Source organism: Rana temporaria, chromosome 4, assembly GCF_905171775.1.
Source record: "Rana temporaria chromosome 4, aRanTem1.1, whole genome shotgun sequence".
Taxonomy (NCBI): Eukaryota; Metazoa; Chordata; class Amphibia; order Anura; family Ranidae; genus Rana; species Rana temporaria.
This window is the reverse complement of record NC_053492.1, coordinates 430,683,971-430,703,356: the sequence shown is the minus strand read 5'-3', so window position 1 is coordinate 430,703,356 and position 19,386 is coordinate 430,683,971. Positions and strand designations below refer to the sequence as shown.

Here is a 19,386-nt window from a genome sequence, read left to right as displayed (position 1 = left end):
TGCGAGATCTGCAAGGCTGAAATCCAGGAAGTCATACAGTCTGGCTTCATGATGCCCACACTTAAGATGGCCCCAGTCAATTTCTATTTTATAAAGTGTCTAAATGCTGTAACAACCTAACAAAACGGACCTTAGTTTACAGACTAACTTTACTAGAATACATTAAGCTTGTGTATTACAGGGGTATTTATATTTAAAAAGTGAAATTGTGGCCGGAACTCCGCTTTAAAATAAATGCAGTAAAAATTATATACTGAAAAAAGTATATATATATATATATGTATATGTATATGTGTGTATATGCGAAAAGAAAAAGATCATATACAAATCATTAGGATGTGCTCATAACAAAGTCCCAGTGAATCTCTTCAAAGGAATTTGGTACAATCCTCATAAGTGTGACTCCGTGCTGAAAAAAAGTAGCTGCTATTCCACCAATTTGCGCTACCACCACCAACTTCTGAAGTGGGAACTCACCAGAACTAGGTTGTATAAACGCCTTTGATTTATCTTAGGGTTAATCACTCCACACCTAGGAACCAATCTGTCGTTTGTTCAACCGATATACCAATATTCATCTCATGAATTTCCTTATTAGTATTTTCTCAAGCTTTTATAAAAAGCAAAGAACTGATCATTGCTCAATATATTGAGCTTTTTAATTTAAAAGTATAAATAAACACTGGTAGTAAATCTCACTCACATTTATAAGGGCCTCCGGACTGGCACCAAGTCTTTCCAGCAATACTGTGTAAAGACACTCTGCAGCGTGTGAATCCCCGCTCTCCAAGCCTCGGTTTCATGCTGGTCAGTGGCAGGAAGTGACGTGTGACGTTTACCCAGAAGCCTCTACGCGTTTCGCAGTATATCGTGCGTCATCAGGAAGCTCCTGGTGACGCACGATATGTACAGGTTATGTAGGATATGATAGGATATGTACGGTACTTTGCTTTTCATGAGAGCTTGAGAAAATACTAATAAGAAAATCCATGAGATGAATATTGGTATATCGGTTGAACAAACAGCAGATTGGTTCCTAGGCGTGATTAACCCTAAGATAAATCAAAGGCGTTTATACAACCTAGTTCTGGTGAGTGCCCACTTCAGAAGTTGGTGGTGGTAGCGCAAATTGGTGGAATAGCAGCTACTTTTTTTCAGCACGGAGTCACACTTATGAGGATTGTACCAAATACCTTTGAAGAGATTCAATGGGACTTTGTTATTAGCACATCCTAATGATTTACACGTGTTAGTATTTATGTTATGGGACTTTGTTATAAAGCACATCCTAATGATTTTTATATGATCTTTTTCTTTTCGCATATATATATATATATATATATATATATATATATATATATATATATACCTTATTTAATATTACATTTTTACTGCATTTATTTTAGGTGAGCTACTCCCTAGGGTACGTGTTATTGTGCATAGGGAGTCTGTTGTTTGCTTTAAAGTTTGGTTCACTATAAATATTATTATTTGCACAGTAGCACTACACTAATAATATATTGTAGGGTTGGCACAGTTACCATTCCCCCCCCCCCCCTTGCCTTTTTTTCACTATTTGAACACCCCCTAGCACTGGTGGTGTACACCCATAATAACTAATTAGAGGAATAAAGGTTTTTATTTGCACCGGTGACACACATTTTTTTTTTTTTTTTTACACAAAATGTGCTAGTATGCATCACATACTAGCACGTTATGAAAGACTTACCTGATTCCCTCCAGCGGCACTCTGTCACCACTGACATCACTTCCATCTTCACCGCGGTCTTCCTTCCGGGTTCGCAGGCTGCGGCTTTTTGCCTAGCCAATCCACGATGATGACACTCCCACGACTCACGCATGCATGCAGGAGTCCCAGCCGCGGTACGGCTTTCTATGTATCACACACCGTCCATTGAGAGCGCAGTGCGCATGCGCCTGCGACATCACCAGCAGTACTGAAGTAAATATCTCCTAAGCGGTGCACGTTTAGGAGATATTTACTGTACCTACAGGTAAGCCTTAACCACTTAAAGAGGAAGTAAACCCTCTTGTCAGAAAAAAAAAAACGACAACCTGCAAGACAAAGGCATAATGTGCTAGTATGCATAGCATACTAGCTCATTATGAACTACTTACCTTAGATAGAAGCCCCCGCAGCGGCCCTCGTTCGCCTCCTCCAACGCCGCCATGATACCGGGAGTGACAGCGACGGAGCAGCAATGACGTCACTCCCGCTCATGCGCGCGGGAGCCGCCACTAACAGCATGATGTCGCTAGTAGCGCAAATATCTCTTTTTAGGTTTGGGAGATATTTCTTGCACCTACAGGTAAGCCTGTATGTTAAAGTGGTTGTAAAGGGTTTATAACCACTTTAAGGACCGGAAGGATTTCCCCCCTTAAAGTGGAGGTTCCACCTGAAAAAAAATTTCCACAAGAAAAAAAAAAAAAAAAATGGATTTTTTTTGATTTTTTTTACTTACCCTAAATAGCTGTTGCTATGCGGAAGTGCCGAATCTGCCTCTTCATCCTCCGCGGCGGATTCTCTTCCTCCTCCTACACTGGGTGTCTTCTTGTGAATGGGGCGCGCTGCATTCTGGGAACTGTGTGTGTCCCAGAAAACAGCCGGCCCATTCACAAAGCGCCGCGCTGCTCGCGCATGCGCAGTAGGAAACGGGCAGTGAAGCAAATAAGAAAATAAACATTGAAATCTATGTGTCCGGCGCCCCTGGAGATTAGGGGTTGGGGGCATGGAGATTAGGTGGCCACCACTGGTAATAACCACTGCCAGACTTATTTTGCCATCTGTGTCCTATTGCAGAGATTTCCCTTCACTTCCTGTCCCATTGTCAAACAGGAAGTAAGAGTAAATTTCTGCAAATTAAGGGAATGTCTTGGGGACCCCCCAGGTCACCAGAACTAGTGTCCTCATTGAAAGATTTCCCTTCTATTACTTTTCTGAGGACAACCTAAAATATGGGGTTTCTTTAACTTTCACTTTTAATGATTATGGTAAACAGGACAAATAGAGAGGGTGAATCTTCCCAATGGGGGCACAGACAGCAATGCATTCCTAAACAAAACAAAAAAAAAAGTTTTGCCTTTAGTTATACTTTTTTTTTGGATAGAGTAAAGGAGGGAAGTATATTTCCTGGGGTGCCTAGAGAGAGGGGGCAGAGCAATAAGAAAAGGAAATAAACTGAGAGCCCGTCAAGGGGAAAGAGAGACATGCTTTGAGGATACAGAGGCTGCGGGCTGAGGAGAGAAGCAGAAGAGGACCTCTGGAAAGAAGGTGATGAGCCCAGGCATAAGGGGCCAGATTCACAGAACAGATACAACGGCTTATCTCCTGATACGCCGTCGTATCTCTTGTCCTATCTATGCGACTGATTCATAGAATCAGTTCCGCATCAATAGCCCTAAGATCCGACAGGTGTAATTGTCTTACACCGTCGGATCTTAGGATGCAATACTTCGGCCGCCGCTGGGGGGAGTTCGCGTCGTATTCCAGCGGCCGGGTATGCAAATGAGGATTTACGGCGATCCACAAAGGTTTTTCCCGTCGTTACTTCGGCGCAAGTCTTTTTTTCCCGTCGCAAAGTTAGGTGTGCTATTAACATGGTGTAAAATTACTCCACCATGCTAAAGTATGGCCGTCTTTCCCGCGTCGCTTTTGAATTTTTTTTTTCCCGGAGTAAGTACGTTACGCACGTCGCGATTCACAAACACGTCGGGCCGCCGTAAGTTCGCGCAAAGCACGTCGAGAAAATTGCGAACGGAGCATGCGCAGAACGTCCGGCGCGGGAGCGCGCCTAATTTAAATGGTGCGCGCCCCATTTGAATTGGGCGGGCTTGCGCCGGACGACTTTACGTTACACCGTCGCAAGTTTCCAGGTAAGTGCTTTGAGGATCAGGCACTTACACTGAAAACTTGCGCCTGTGTAACGTAAACGGGTTACGTTACATGGTCGCAATTATTCGTGAATCTGGCCCAAGGTTCCAGGCTGCACACCTGCCTGTGTGAAGTGAGCTGCTGCAGGGAGACCAGCTTCCTGACTTCAAACCTGCTCTACTTGTAGGCCCCTTTCACACTGGTGATCAGATCAGGTCCACCTGTCAGTTTTTCAGGCAGACCTGATCGGAAGGTCCATGCATTCCGATAGACCGATGGGTGCAAACGGATTTGTGTCTGTTTACATCTGCCTACCTCCAGGACCCATTTGGGTTGGACCGGTTTGGAGGCATCCAGGCGTGAATGGAAAGAAGAGGTGGTTTACCCACAGCCTCCTATAGAGCAGAGCGGGGTCTGTCCATGCCCGCTCTGCAGAAATTGAGAGGACACGGACCTGTCATCTGCCTGTTCTGCTCCGATCAGCAGGTAATCAGTGCACAGATCCCCTGATGATCAGAAGAGTAGGTGCCCATGTGAACGGACCCTTACAGTGAATGCTGCCAATGAGCTGCTGACAGTGTATGACATCGATAGCTCCACCCTATGTGTTTTATCCTATGGCGCAGTATCAGGGTCTAGCTAAGAAGATTTACTTTATATATTTAAAAAAACATTTTAGGAGGACCCCTTATTTTTTCTCTTGCATGTTTTGGACATTCCCACCAAGACGTACAAACAATCTTACACCATATTCTTAACGCTGCCAAGCACTCTTTTAGTAAATCAACCGCAATGTCTACATACACAAGGCATGTGTATTCTTACTTTAATTGCGTGTGTTTTTTTTTTTTTTTGCAATTCTGTGCAGCATTCAAGCCTCTGTGCAAGAGCTTCCTACATTAAGACCAGTCATTGCCTCTCACTCTCCTTGTGCAGGGAGACTGGTCTTGTCTCCGCCCCCTTTCTTCGTTTTCTGCAGACAGCCTGTAGTGGGTGGGGCCTGCAGGATCCCCAACACAGCTCAGCTCTCTGCACAGCACGACGATGCTACTTTTAAAATATAACTACTGTGTTTTGTAAAGGCACTTGGGGCCAGATTCACAAAAGGGATACGACGGCGTTTCTCCTGATACGCCGTTGTATCTCTGTTTCTATCTATGCGACTGATTCATAGAATCAGTTACGCATAGATAGCCATAAGATCCGACAGGTGTAATTGTTTTACACTGTCGGATCTTAGGATGCAGTACCGCGGCCGCCGCTGGGGGGAGTTTGCGTCGTAAACCAGCGTCGGGTATGCAAATTTGGAGTTACGGCGATCCCTGAGGGTTTTTCGCGTTCGCTACGTCGCCGCTAGTCTTGTTTCCCGTCGCAAAGTTAGTTGTTTTTTTTGGTGCCTTAACTTTACACAGCAATCGTATTGCTGTGTAAAGTATGGCCGTCGTTCCCGCGTCGAAATTTTAAAAATAACGTTGTTTGCGTAAGCCGTCCGGGAATACGGAATTACGCTACGCGCGTCGCCGTTCAAAAAAATGACGTCACTTCGCGCAAAGCACGGCGGGAGTTCGGAAACGGAGCATGCGCGGTAGGTCCGGCGCGGGAGCGCGCCTAATTTAAATGGCACACGCCCATTTGAATTGGCCCGCCTTGCGCCGGAGGCCGCCGGCGTAGGTTTTTATCACAAGTGCTTGGTGAATCAGGCGCAATGAAAAATTGCGGCGGTGTAACGTATCTAGGATACGTTACGCCGCTGCGATTCTACGTGAATCTGGCCCTTGGTGCTTATAAAGCAGATTTTTATCCTTTTTGTCTACTGAGGAATATATTAAAATGACAGTCTTGTGTCTGGAGTATAGTGTTAAAAAAAAGAAAGAGAGAGACCATAAAATCCCTGCAAAAAGTACAACTGATAATATTTGAATTTTACCTTTACAGAGCCGCTGAAGAGAAGAGACTCTCGGAGTACGAAGCAGCAGTGGCGATCCAGAGCTGGTTTAGAGGATGCAGGGTGAGAGCCTATCTCAGGTAAGTCTCTTTTTTATTTGCTTTTGCTTGAAATTTTTTGGTGTACGTTTTTATTACTTTAAAAACTGTGCAATAATTACTCAGTAATACCAGTAAGGAGCTGTTCCTTTAGACCCCTATAAGCTAATTATACCAGATGCCATTCATACAAATGCTGGGAGCCCTCCTCATGCGTCTATGTAGACATGGACACTGATCACTTCTAGTGCAGATGAGAAGCCTAATGCCACGTACACACGATCGGATTTTCCGATGGACTTGTTTCATCGGAAATTCCGATTGTGTGTGGGCCCTATCGGACTTTTCTCCATCGGAGTAAAAAAATAGAACATGTTTTAAATTCAGATGAAAAAAAAAAATCTGATTGTCTGTGTGGAATTCCGTCGTAGAAAAATCCACGCATGCTCAGAATCAAGTCGATGCATGCTCGGAAGCATTGAACTTAATTTTTCTGGGCTCGTCGTAGTGTTTTACGTCACCGCGTTTTGAACGATCGGAATTCAGTCTGACAGTGTGTATGCAAGACAGCTTGAATGGAATTCCGATGAAAAAATCCATCGGATCTTAGACCATCGGATACTTCGATGGTGTGTACGCGGCATAAGTCTTCTTCTGGAAGTGGTGGGCAGCAGGGCTATGACAAGGTCATCTAGAGCCCAAGGTGAACATGCCAAACTGCCCCCCCCCCCAAAGATGTATGAGCATTATGTATCAGAAAAAATCCCCCCCAAAATCTCAGCACTAATCTGCATGCTTACCCCCTAAGCATAAATTCCCAATCCTCTCAGTACAAATCTGCCCCCTGCTGAAATCCCCCCCACCCAGCACAAATCTTTGCCCTCTCATGCACCAATTCCCCCCCTTCTAGCACAAATCCTGTACCCCTAAAATGTCCCCTCTGAGTATACATCTTCTCTCTCCCACTCCAAATCCCCCCAGCACAAATTCCCCCCCATCCTCCCTCCTAGCACAAATCTTCTTCCCTTCCAACATAAATCCCCCTAACACACCACTCTTAGCACACTCCCCCTCCCCAATTCCCCTAGAAAAATACTTACCCCCTGCTGCCCCACAAATTCCCCTTCCAACACAAATACCCCCCCCCCCAATCTTTTTGTGGGGCCCCCTCCACCTCGCATGATACCACAGTGCCCAGGGCATCTTCTCCCTCCTGCCCACCCCTTGTTCTGGCCCTGGTGGGCAGCGATCATTTTGTTTGTTCCCTGCTTGATTGGCACTGAAAGATTGTGTTGGCAGGGCGCTAGACCCAAATGTTTATAAAATCTGGTTTCCAGTTTAACTCTTTGAGGCATCTCCCTGTAATTCGGGGTGTTACTGGGGTCCCTGGAGCAGGCTGAAGAATCAGGTCCAGAAAATGTTTATCACTGCGGTCGTCATTTCAAATCCCAACCACAGCCCTACCTGGCTGGAGTTTGCATGTTCTCCCTGTGTCTGCGTGGGTTTCCTCCGGGTACCCCAGTTTCCTCCCACACTCCAAAGACTTGCTGGAAGGTTGATTGGCTCCTAGCTAAATTGGCCCTAGTATGTGTATGTATGAATGTGAGTTAGGACCTTAGATTGTAAGCTCATTGAGGGCAGGGACTGATGTGAATGTACTATATATATAAAAAGTGCCATGTAAATTGGCACTATATAAATACTGGTAATATATAAATAAATATTTCTCACAACAGGAGGTCAGAAGGTAAAATCAATGCATCTCCGGAGCTCACCAATCCCCCTTCAACAAGATGACAAAAATTACAAAGTATATTAAAAATGGAAGGATCTAAGATGGCTACTCTATAACCTGTGAACATTAATAAAGTCATACACATGAATATTGATATGTAGATTGATATGTAGATGAATAATATATTCAAACAGTATCATCTAAATTAGTAAAACATGTTTTATTTAACATATAATATCCAACCATATAGAGAATCATCTATATAATCCATATATAACAATAAAAATATAATAATGAATAGGTTATAATACTAAAATTAAGACAGTGGCCCAGATTCAGGTAGATTGGAGCAATATTTGCGTGGGCAAAGAGCAAAGATTTTTCTCTGCGCCCACGCAAATATTTCGATTTGCCCAGCGATTCACGGAGCAGTAGCTCCGTAAATTGCGCGGGCGCTATGCTAATTAGCCCTGCGTAAGGGCGCCTAATGTAAATGATCCCGCCGGGGGCGGGAATCATTTAAATTAGGCGCGCTCCCGCGCCGAGCGAACAGCGCATGCTCCGTCGGGAAACTTTCCCGACGTGCATTGCGGCAAATGACGTCGCAAGGACGTCATTTGCTTCTAAGTGAACGTGAATGGCGTCCAGCGCCATTCACGAATCACTTACGTAAACGACGTGAAATTTAAATTTCATGAGCGGGAAGCGCAGCTATACTTTAGCATTGGCTGCCCCTGCTATTAGCAGGAGCAACCTTGCGCTAAAGTTGCCGTACGGAAACTCCGTACCTTGCGTGCCCAGGGCCCGCGCAACTTTTGTAAATCGGTGGTAGTATGCAATTTGCATACTATACGCCGATCACAATGGCCGCGCCCCCTAGCGGCCAACGCAAGAATGCAGCCTGGGATGTGAAGGCATAAGGAGGCTTATGTTTGTCAGATCCTAGGCTGCAGTCGGTGTAACGAGGTTCCTGAATCAGGAGCACTCGTTACACCGGAGCAAGTAAGCACTTGCGCCGCGCAACCTATGGTTGCGCGGGCGCAAGTGCTTCTTGAATCTGGGCCAATGTCTATAAATAAATAAAAAATATCTATATAGTGATACTAATAAAATAACATTTTAAAGCCAATAATAGGATGAAGATGGAATCATATAAAACAAATCCTAAAATGATACAACTGATAGAAATAAAGCCAAACTGATGAAGCCCCCAGAATTCTAACTTTTTTATTACTATATTGTTATATATGAGATTTCTAGGCATTTTACAGATATGTTGATGTGATGATTTCCTTTTATGTTTGAATATAAAATGTCAGATACAATGCCTGTGAAAGTGTCTCCCATGCATTCTAAAAGTGGTGCAAAATGCCACAAATTCATGTACCCGTCTAGAATTTGGATTTGGCGCACGCTGTGCCACTTTTAGATTGCCCATGAGACACTTTCGCAAAAATTTGTCGGCGCCAGTTTTTCACTCTGTGCTCCACGTTCATTGCGCCACAATGTAAAAGTGGCACATTTTAGAATTACTGTATTTATAGGCGTATAACACTCACTTTTTTACCCTGAAAATAGAGGGTAAACTGTGCCTGTGTGTTATACGCAGGGGGCTGTGGAAAGTTTTTTTCCTGAAACTTCCCTCTTAAAGTTAGGGTGCGTGTTATACACCGATAAATACGAGTACCTGAATTTGGTGTAGGAGCTGCTGTCAAAACCAAGTGTCACAAATGCTTCATGAATTTGGTGCAATACCTTAAAACCCCTTCAGCCCCGGACCATTTGGCTGCCCAAAGACCAGAGCACTTTTTGCGATTCGGCACTGCGTCGCTTTAACTGACAATTGCGCGGTCGTGCGACGTGGCTCCCAAACAAAATTGACAACCTTTTTTCCCCCAAAAATAGAGCTTTCTTTTGGTGGTATTTGATCACCTCAGCAGTTTTTATTTTTTGCGCTATAAACAAAAATAGAGTGACAATTTTGAAATAAAAAACAATATTTTTTACTTTTTGCTATAATAAATATCCCCCAAAAATATATAAAAAAAAACATTTTTTTTCCTCAGTTTAGGCCGATAGGTATTCTTCTACATATTTTTGGTAAAAAAATGTCAATAAGCGCTTATTGATTGGTTTGCGCAAAAATTATAACGTCTACAAAATAGGGGATAATTTTATGGCATTTTTATTGAATTTTTCTTTTACTAAAAATGGCGGCGATCGGCGATTTTTTTATCGTGACTGCGACATTATGGTGGACACATCATACACTTTTGACGCTATTTTGGGACCATTCACATTTATACAGCGATCAGTGCTATAAAAATGAACCAATTACTGTGTAAATGTGACTGGGAGTGAGGGGGTTAACCACTAGATAGCCTAGCTAGGCTAGATAGCCGGACAGATTGGGGTAAAGAGCTCCAGATGATGGGAGAGGCTCTGGAGAAGTCCTGGAGGTGAGCATTGGAGAAAGTGACTAGGAGGCTAGAGAGCAGGAGGTCTTGGGAGGAGCGGAGAGGCCAAGCAAGACTGTCAAGAATCGATAACCAGTGTAGGGGGATCTCTATTGTTTGAGTGTCCTAAGAGCAAGGGGTTGACTCGGCTAACTGTTGTTTCCAACTGTAAGGTTGACAGTGAAAGCTAACGTGATTGGCCAGTATTTTTCTTTTAAAAAGAAAAAAAAAATGCCATAAAAATGTAAGACCCCTTTTCACATTGGGGAGTTTTTCAGGCGCTTTTGGGCTAAAAATAGCGACTGTAAAGCACCTGAAAAGCACCTCCCCTGCAGACCCAGCGTGAAAGCCTGAGTGCTTTCACACTGGGGCGCTGCCCTCGCAGGCCTGCAAGCAGCATCTTTGGTGCGGTGAAGGAGCGGTGTGTACAACGCTCCTCCACCACTCCTGCCCATTGAAATAAATGGGCACCGCTGCTGAAACGCCTGCAAAGCGCCTCGGCAGCGGCGCTACACGGGCGCATTTAACCCTTTATTTGTCCGCTAGCAAATAGCGCTGCTAAAACTAGCAGCGCTTTACCGTCAATGCCCGCCCACCCCAGTGAGAAAGGGCTCTAAGTAGTTGTAAACCTCAGACATGAAATATGAGCAAAGCACACCCCTCAATAGTGTGTACTTGTCTCAATCCAGAGCACTAAGTTTAATTTCTGATTCCGGCCTTATTCCTCTGCTATTTGTATGAATCATTTCTGACAAGTTTTCCTGACACCAAGAGAAAATAGGTGACAGGGGAGGGATCTCCAGCTGATTGACAGTCTTAGCTCTGTTTCTGTGTGCTGTGTGAAGGGAGGTGCGTCCCTTCTCTCCAATCAGCTCTCAGAGCTCTCCTTACTGAGTTCTGCAGAGTGTAATGTCAGCTTTTTGCCCCCTGTTTTCTGACATCTCAGACAAGCTTTATAAATGTTAGACTTGGAATGAATGTAGAGAAGAGGAAACTGCAGATAAACAGGTACAACTTATGTAGGAGGATTTGTTTCATCATGTGTATCACCGGAAGCCAGTCACTTCACTGGGTATATATGAGTACTTTAAGTATCAATCTACCAATTAGGACTCAACTGTTTTGAAAAATGGACTATGTACAATACATATATCATATATATGTATAAAGCATTTCATCATATACTGTCTTCATTCCAGGTACATGAACCGTATGGGAACTGTGATCCAGAAATGGTGGCGTGGTTATCTGGCAAGAAAGTATTTCAGAAAAAAAGTGAAGGTAATGGGGAACTTGAGATTCTGGAAATACATTCAGTTGGTCATTTGGAGGCAATTTACTGGCTATTTTTTTTTTTGCATTAGCAATAGTCATATAAATATATTGCTGATTGTAGGGGACTTTTCAGACCTGTACAAGGTTTAAAGCCAAATGCCTCGTACACACGATCAGAATTTCCGATGAAAAAAGACCGTGTAGGGGCCCCATCGGACATTTCGTGGGCTCCGAACGTGGGGAACTCCGACGGAGAAAAAAACATGCATGCTTAGAACCAAGTCGACGCATGCTCGGAAGCATTTAACTTAATTTTCCTCTGCACCAGCCGCCACTGGTTAACACAACTAAGGGGCTGTCATAGACTCTCATCAAGAGAGCCAAACTATACCCACCCTTGTCGCCCACTAAGAATGAAACAGGGTCTAAGAATAAAGGAGGGGCCAATGATTGATAGGTCCTCCCCCTCTATGCATAAATCACGTTTCAATCATAGAAGCTGTAGTATGGCTTCTATGGATGGGACAGCTGGGGGGAAAGGACTTTCATAGTTGGGCCTTGTATTAACCCCTGCATGACCTGTGTTTTCAGGGCGCCGCAATGCATCTGTTTTTTTTTCCCTATACAAAGTAAAGGTGCCCATGTGCATGAGCCCTTAACCACTTAACCCCCGGACCATATTGCTGGTCAAAGAGTACAGAGCAGTTTTTGCGATTTGGCACTGCGTCGCTTTAACTGACAATTGCACGGTCATGCGACGTGGCTCCCAAACAAAATTGGCGTCCTTTTCCCCCACAAATAGAGCTTTCTTTTGGTGGTATTTGATCACCTCTTCGGTTTTTAGTTTTTGTGCTATAAACAAAAATAGAGCGACAATTTTGAAAAAAAATAATATTTTTTACTTTTTGCTATAATAAATATCCCCCAAAAATATATAAAAAAACGTTTTTTTCTTCAGTTTAGGCCGATACGTATTCTTCTACATATTTTTCTAAAAAAAAAATTGCAATAAGCGTTTATTGATTGGTTTGCGCACAAGTTATAGCGTTTACAAAATAGGGGGTATTTTTATGGCATTTTTATTAATATTTTTTTTTTACTAATAATGGCGGCGATCACCGATTTTTTTTTCGGTACTGCGACATTATGGCGGACACTTCGGACACTTTTGACACATTTTTGTGACCATTGGCATTTTTATAGCAATCAGTGCTATAAAAATGCATTGGATTACTATGAAGGGCAGCACAGTGGTGCAGTGAGTAGCACTTTCGCCTAGCAGCAAAAGGGTCGCTGGTTCGAATCCCAACCACGACACCATCTGCTTGGAGTTTGCATGTTCTCCCTGTGCCTGCGTGGGTTTCCTCCGGGTACTCCGGTTTCCTCCCACACTCCAAAGACATGCTGGTAGGTAAATTGAAACCTGTCCAATAATTGGCCCAGTATATATATGTATATCCGTGTGTCCCAAGCGTTTCGAGATCCTACGGGGTTAATTGACCGCACCAGCCAAGCAGACACTGGCTGGAAAAAGCGCCCAGAGGCGATTCAGTTCGCATGTGTAGCGCTATACAAGTCATTCATTCATTCATTCAAAATGCCACTGGCAGTGAAGGGGTTAACACTAGGGGGGCGGGGAAGGGGTTAAGTATGTTCCCTGGGTGTGTTCTAACTGTAGGGGGGGTGGGACTGACATGGGGAAATTACTGATCGTCTGTTCATACATTGTATGAACAGAAGATCAGCATTTCTCTCCCCGAGAGGACCAGGAGCTGTGTGTTTACACACACAGCTCCCGGTCCTCGCTCTGTAACGAGCGATCGCGGGTGCCCGGCGGTGATTGTGACCGCCGGGCACGCGCGCGGGAGTCGGGAGCGAGCGGCGGGCACGCGTGGGAGAGATGACGTAGATCTACGTGATCTCGCCCAGCAGAGCCGACCTGCCGCCGTAAAACTGCGCAGCTGGTCGGCAAGCAGTTAAAGAGGAAAACTTACAGGGGTTATAACCCTCTTTTACACTATCCAAAATGAAAAAAAAAGTTTTGCCAATAGTTCTAGTTTAAAGAGAAACTGCAGTCTGCTCACATAATTTGCAATAAAAACATCTTTGCCATTCTGAAGCCTCCCTCCAACCACTTTGCATATTTTATATACCGTATACTGTGATTCTGTCAAATATGCTGCAGAAATCTCCCTTCACTGAGTCTGGCTGCATCCATTTTAACTGTGGGCAGCTGAAGCTGCTGCCTGTTCACTTCCTGGATTTACACAGACACACAGAGGCCGACCTCCAGCTCTACAGGTCTCACTGGCCCTCTTATGACTCATCCCCCCTCCCTTCCTGGCAGACTCTCACTGGAGTGAGAGAGAGAGCTGTGCATGATGTCATAATCCTAGGCTAAGAAACATGAAGTGGGCTGTATAAGGTATTTACTGGCAGAATTATTTTTTTCCTATCCAAAGTTCAAACAAAAAGGGCAGAAGATTTAATAGATGGAAAGTTGAAATAATGACTGAAGTTCCGCTTTTACAAGCGGATGTGTGATGTGCAAAGCACAGTAATAAATTCAGCCAATCAGTTTCCACCTTTCAAATTCTAACATTGATCTGTTCATTTTAATGGGGTGCAGCGAGTTCCAACACTTTGCTGTCTCCCTCTAAGTATCCAAACAAAAGAAAAAAAAAACAGATTGTCGTTTAAACTTGCTGACATAATGGATTTGCCAGACGGGCTTTGAAAACATGTTTCAGTCTTTGCCTCTTTCTAGTGTAGAGATAAATTTGTAGGTCACTTTAAACATTTTCCTCCGCTAATAGCCAGAGAGGTATCGGTTGCCAGCAAACAAGGTAAAGCATATGCACAAAATGCCTGTGATTACTTGCTAATAAATCACCCTAATGATCATATCCAAAATGGAGAAATAAAACTAGCACTGATGCAGAAAATAAAAGCTCATCATAAGCGGCGCCCATATGTGCACAGGAATTGTGGTTTGTCAACATCGCTCTGATCTATCGGCCTTGATTTTGTCGAGTTAGGAATACCGGGCTGGAAGTGGCACCCCCGAACGCTGTCCTCTAGTCCGAGGTCATAGCAGACGGCATTAATCTTGTCTGTCCTGGGACCCCCTCTGGTTGCTCACTCTCTGCTCACCTGTCTAGGTGACCTTAGCTGATGTTTTGGTTTCAGATATCACCATGGCACAATTTCCACCAGCAAATAAACACCACGTTTTCCACCCTGTCACTGCCACTTGTAAACGGTGCAAAACAGAATAGGAGTTTCTTCGACGGCAAAGGTGACTACAGTAAAACCTTGGATTGCCAGCATAATTTTTTCCAGAAACATGCTTGTAATCCAAAGCACTTGTATATCAAAGCAAATTTCCCCATAATAAATAATGGAAACTCAGATGATTCGTTCCACAACCATTTATTCATAAGTCCTTCAGTTTTTAGTCCATATACAAAGATTATAGCAATGTGACCAAGTTGTGTAATTATAAAATGTTCATCCACAAATGGAAGCCTCCACAAGGGCATTAGAAGCAAAATCCAGCAGGAGCTACAGAGTATAAAGCCTCGTATACACGATCAGTCCATCCGATGAGGACGGTCTGAAGGACCGTTGTCATCGGTTAACCGATGAAGCTGACTGATGGTCCGTCGCGCCCTCACACCATCGGTTATTTAACCGATCGTATCAGAACTCGGTGACGTAAAACACAACGACGTGCTGAAAAAAATGAAGTTCAATGCTTCCAAGCATGCGTCAACTTGATTCTGATCATGCGTGGATTTTTAACCGATGGTCGTGCCTACTAACGATCGGTTTTGACCTATCGGTTAGGAATCCATCGGTTAAATTTAAAGCAAGTTGGCTTTTTTTTAACCGATGGTTAAATAACCTATGGGGCCCACACACGATCGGTTTTGACCGATGGAAACGGTCCATCAGACCGCTGTCCTCTGGTTAACCTATCGTGTGTACGAGGCCTAAAAGAGAAGAGAGGCTCCTCTAAGTGTAGCAATATGTTGCTAAATGTTGTACCTTCATTAAATGTAACCATATTGCTACACTTAGGCCGGGTACTCACGAACAAACATGTACGGTGAAAGCGGTCCGTCGGACCGTTTTCACCGTACATGTCTGCCAGAGGGCTTCTGTACGATGGTTGTACACACCATCGTACAGAAGTCCGCGCGTAAACATTACGCGGGGCGTGTCCGCATCGTCGCCGCGACGATGACGCAGCGATGACGCGGAGACGTGGGCGGGCCTGCCATTTAAAGGCTTCCACGCATGCGTCGAAGTCATTCGACGCATGCGAGGGACGGCGGGCGCCTGGACATGTACGGTAGGTCTGTACTGACGACCGTACATGTCCGAGCGGGCAGGATTCCAGCAGACGGTTTTAAAACACGTCCAGGAATATTTGTCCGCTGGGAAAAGGCCCGGCGGGCAAATGTTTGCTGGAATTCGGCCCGCTCGCCCCTACACACGACCAAACATGTATGCTGAAACTGGCCCGCGGACCAGTTTCAGCATACATGTTTGGTCGTGTGTACGGGGCCTTAGGCCGGGTACTCACGACCAAACATGTATGGTGAAAGCGGTCCGTCGGACCGTTTTCACCATACATGTCTGCCAGAGGGCTTCTGTACGATGGTTGTACACACCATCGTACAGAAGTCCGCGCGTAAACAATACGCGGGGCGTGTCCGCGGTGTCGCCGCGTCGATGACGCGGTGTCGCCGCGACAATGACGCAGCGACGTGGGCGGCCCGCCTTTAAAATGCTTCCACGCATGCGTCGAAGTCATTCGACGCATGCGAGGGACGGCGGGCGCCTGGACATGTACGGTAGGTCTGTACTGACGACCGTACATGTCCGAGCGGGCAGAATTCCAGCGGACTGTTTTAAAACAAGTCCAGGAATATTTGTCTGCTGGGAAAAGGCCCGGCGGGCAAATGTTTGCTGGAATTCGGCCCGCTCGCGCCCACACACGACCAAACATGTCTGCTGAAACTGGCCTGCGGACCAGTTTCAGCAGACATGTTTGGTCGTGAGTATGGGGCCTTAGAGGCTCGTCTCTTCTCTTTTATACTCCGCTGTGACATGACGCTACTCTTATATCAAGACATCACTTGTATATAAAGTCAACATTTATTTAAAAAAAATAGCCTGTCTTGCAAAACGCTCTCAAACCAAGGTTTTACTGTATAAGTGGACAAGTTGATCACTGATGAGTCTACTGGTTGTGTTGATCACTATACAGCAGGACCGGCTGCAACTTTTAAAGGGGTTGTAAAGGTACATTTTTTTTCACTGTTCTATGCATTAAGGTGAGAAAACATTAGATGATGCCCCCCCCCCCCCCCCCTGTTTTACTTACCTGACCCATCGAAAGTCCTGCACTCGCCCCCCATCATCCTCCTTGAGTCGAAGCCCGGCCGTTGATTGGCTACAGTGGATGTATTGAAAGATGCGCAGCCATTGGCTGGCGCTGATGTCAATCACATCCAATGACGCGTCGCGCCGGGGGGCGGGGCCGAGTGATACAGCGGCGGCTATGTCCGCCACTGTATCATGGGAGCGCGCCCGCAACAGCTACACACCATGCGAGCTTGCTCGCATATCTGTGTGTAGTTGTTGCGGGGAGGAGCCGCAACAGCCGCCGAGGGACTCCAGAAGACCAGGATCGGGGCCACTGTGTGCAAAACGAACTGCATGAGGTAAGTATAACATGTTTGTTATTTTTTTTTTTTATTTCCTTTACAACCCCTTTAAGCCCTGTGCACACGGCTCAGAATCTCGTTGGGAAAAAAAAATTGTTTTTCCTGACGAGATTCTTGGCAAGATTCTCTTGCCGACCGAGAGTACACACACTCAATTCAAAAGAAGCACCGTTCTTTTGAATGGCATGAACGCGGTGACGTCATCCTCACATTCGATGCCGTCGCCGTCATCTTGCTTCACTTTACCTATTCATTGGAAGCTACCGCGCATGCGTCAAAGTCATTTCGAGCATGCGCGGGATACCATGGAGAGGCGAGTATACACACGTTTGGATTTCTTGGCAGGAAAACACTGCAGAGAATCTCACGATGAGAAAATAGAGAGCAGGTTCTCTATTTTTCTTGTCGAGATTCTGGGCAGTTTTCTTGACGAGAAACCTCAAAGCCTCGTACACACGCACGGTATACTGGGCAAGAAAGCTCTGCCAGCAGTTTTCTTGCCGAGAAAACCGTGCGTGTGTATGAGGCTTTACCCTCAGCTATGGTAAAGAGCATTGTTATATACTTTATGTAACATCTAAGGATGAGTGGAGTCGTTTGGCCATAATCGAAATATCAACTTTGCCATTAGTGACATTCCTCAGAAACAAAACTTAAAAAATTTGTTTGAAAAAAAAAGTACAGTATTTTTTTGCCTTTCTTTATGTTTATTATTATTATTTTTCAGGATTTATATAGCACCAACAGTTTAAACTATTTAAATTTTTTTAATTGTTAACCCAAAAAACTAATTTTTAACATTAGATTGAGGCTAATTGTGGGAAGCACAATCGGGGTGTTTTTTTTTTAAATCAATGCAGTACTTACTGTTTTAGAGATAGATGTTCTCCGCGGCTTCCGGGTATGGGCTGCGGGACTGGGCGTTCCTATTTGATTGACAGGCTTCCAACCGTCGCATACAGCGCGTCACGAGTTTCCGAAAGTAGCCGAACGTCGGTGCGCAGGCGCCGTATAGAGCCGCACCGACGTTCGGCTTCTTTCTTTCTTTTCTTTAAATAAAAATGTATAAAGTAATTTAACTTTGCGAGACAAATGGGTAATAACAGTATGGAGATTAGTTGGTGGAGGAAGTACAGTTGTTAGGTAGAAACAAGATAGGCTTCCTTAAAGTGGAGTTCCACTCAAAAGTGGAACTTCCGCTTTAAGTACTCCTCGCCCCCTTACATGGCACATTTGGCATGTAATTTTTTTGGGGGGGAGCAGGTGGGTACTTTTGAGTGGGACTTCCTGTCCCACTTCCTCCTTCCTCCCAAGGGTCACCTAGGCGACTCCTCCTCTCCTCCTAGGCGGCCCCTCCCTCTCGGCAATCTTCTGGGATACGTGACAGGTCCCAGAAGATTGCCTTCCACTGGGAACACGTAGAGCGACTCGCGCATGCGCAGTGTGTGCCAGGCCGTGAAGCCAAAAGCTGTCACGGCCGGTTCGCATGCCCAGTGCGCATGCTCCAGCTCACGACGGAAAACGTCAATGACGCCGACGTGAGCGTCATTGACGTAAAGTCGTATTCGTGAATGACTTAGGAAAACGACGTAACCGACGGAAAAAGCCGACGCGGACCCGACGCCATACTTAACATGGCATACGGCGGACTGGCGTGAGGTTACCCCTCATATAGCAGGGGTAACCTTGCGCTTACGGAAACGACGTACGCGACGACTACGCGACGCAAATTCGTTTGGAAATCGGCGTATCAGGCTCATTTGCATAGTCAAATGAGGACTGAACGTAAACACCACCTAGCGGCCGGCGTCTCATTACATCTAAGATCCCACGGTGTAAGTGACTTACACCTGTCGGATCTTGGCCTTATCTATGCGAAAATGATTCTAGGAATCACTCGCATAGATACCCGGGGCCAAAAACAGAGATACGACGGTGTTTCCTGAGTTACACCGTCGTAACTGTTTTGAGAATCTGGCCCATAGCGTTTACAAAATAGGGGGTAGTTTTATGGCATTTTTATTAATATTTTTTTTTTACTAGTAATGGCGGCGATCAGCAATTTTTTTTTTCGGTACTGCGACATTATGGCGGACACTGTGTAAGTGTAATCTCAACCTCAGATAAATGGACCAAAATAGAAAGAAAAAAAAGCAGATTAACAACTTAAGCCTGGTACACATGATCGGATTTTCTGCGGACAAATAGTAGGACCTTTGTCCGAAGGGAGTTGGCCAGGAACTTGTATTACATACAAACGGCAAAAGAATTGTCGGCCACCAAACACGAAACTACGTGGTTTTTCAG

The 19,386-nt window shown here is 45.0% G+C and overlaps 1 protein-coding gene across 1 annotated transcript in view; it reads left to right on the top strand.

Annotated features, from left to right (window-relative positions):
* The window catches only part of SPATA17 (spermatogenesis associated 17), a 224,542-nt gene that overhangs the window by 1,324 nt on the left and 203,832 nt on the right, over positions 1–19,386 (top strand). The window contains exons 2-3 of the mRNA XM_040351438.1: positions 5,828–5,917; positions 11,266–11,347. Coding sequence (XP_040207372.1) covers positions 5,828–5,917; positions 11,266–11,347 — 172 coding nt within the window. The remainder of the gene's footprint in view (positions 1–5,827; positions 5,918–11,265; positions 11,348–19,386) is intronic.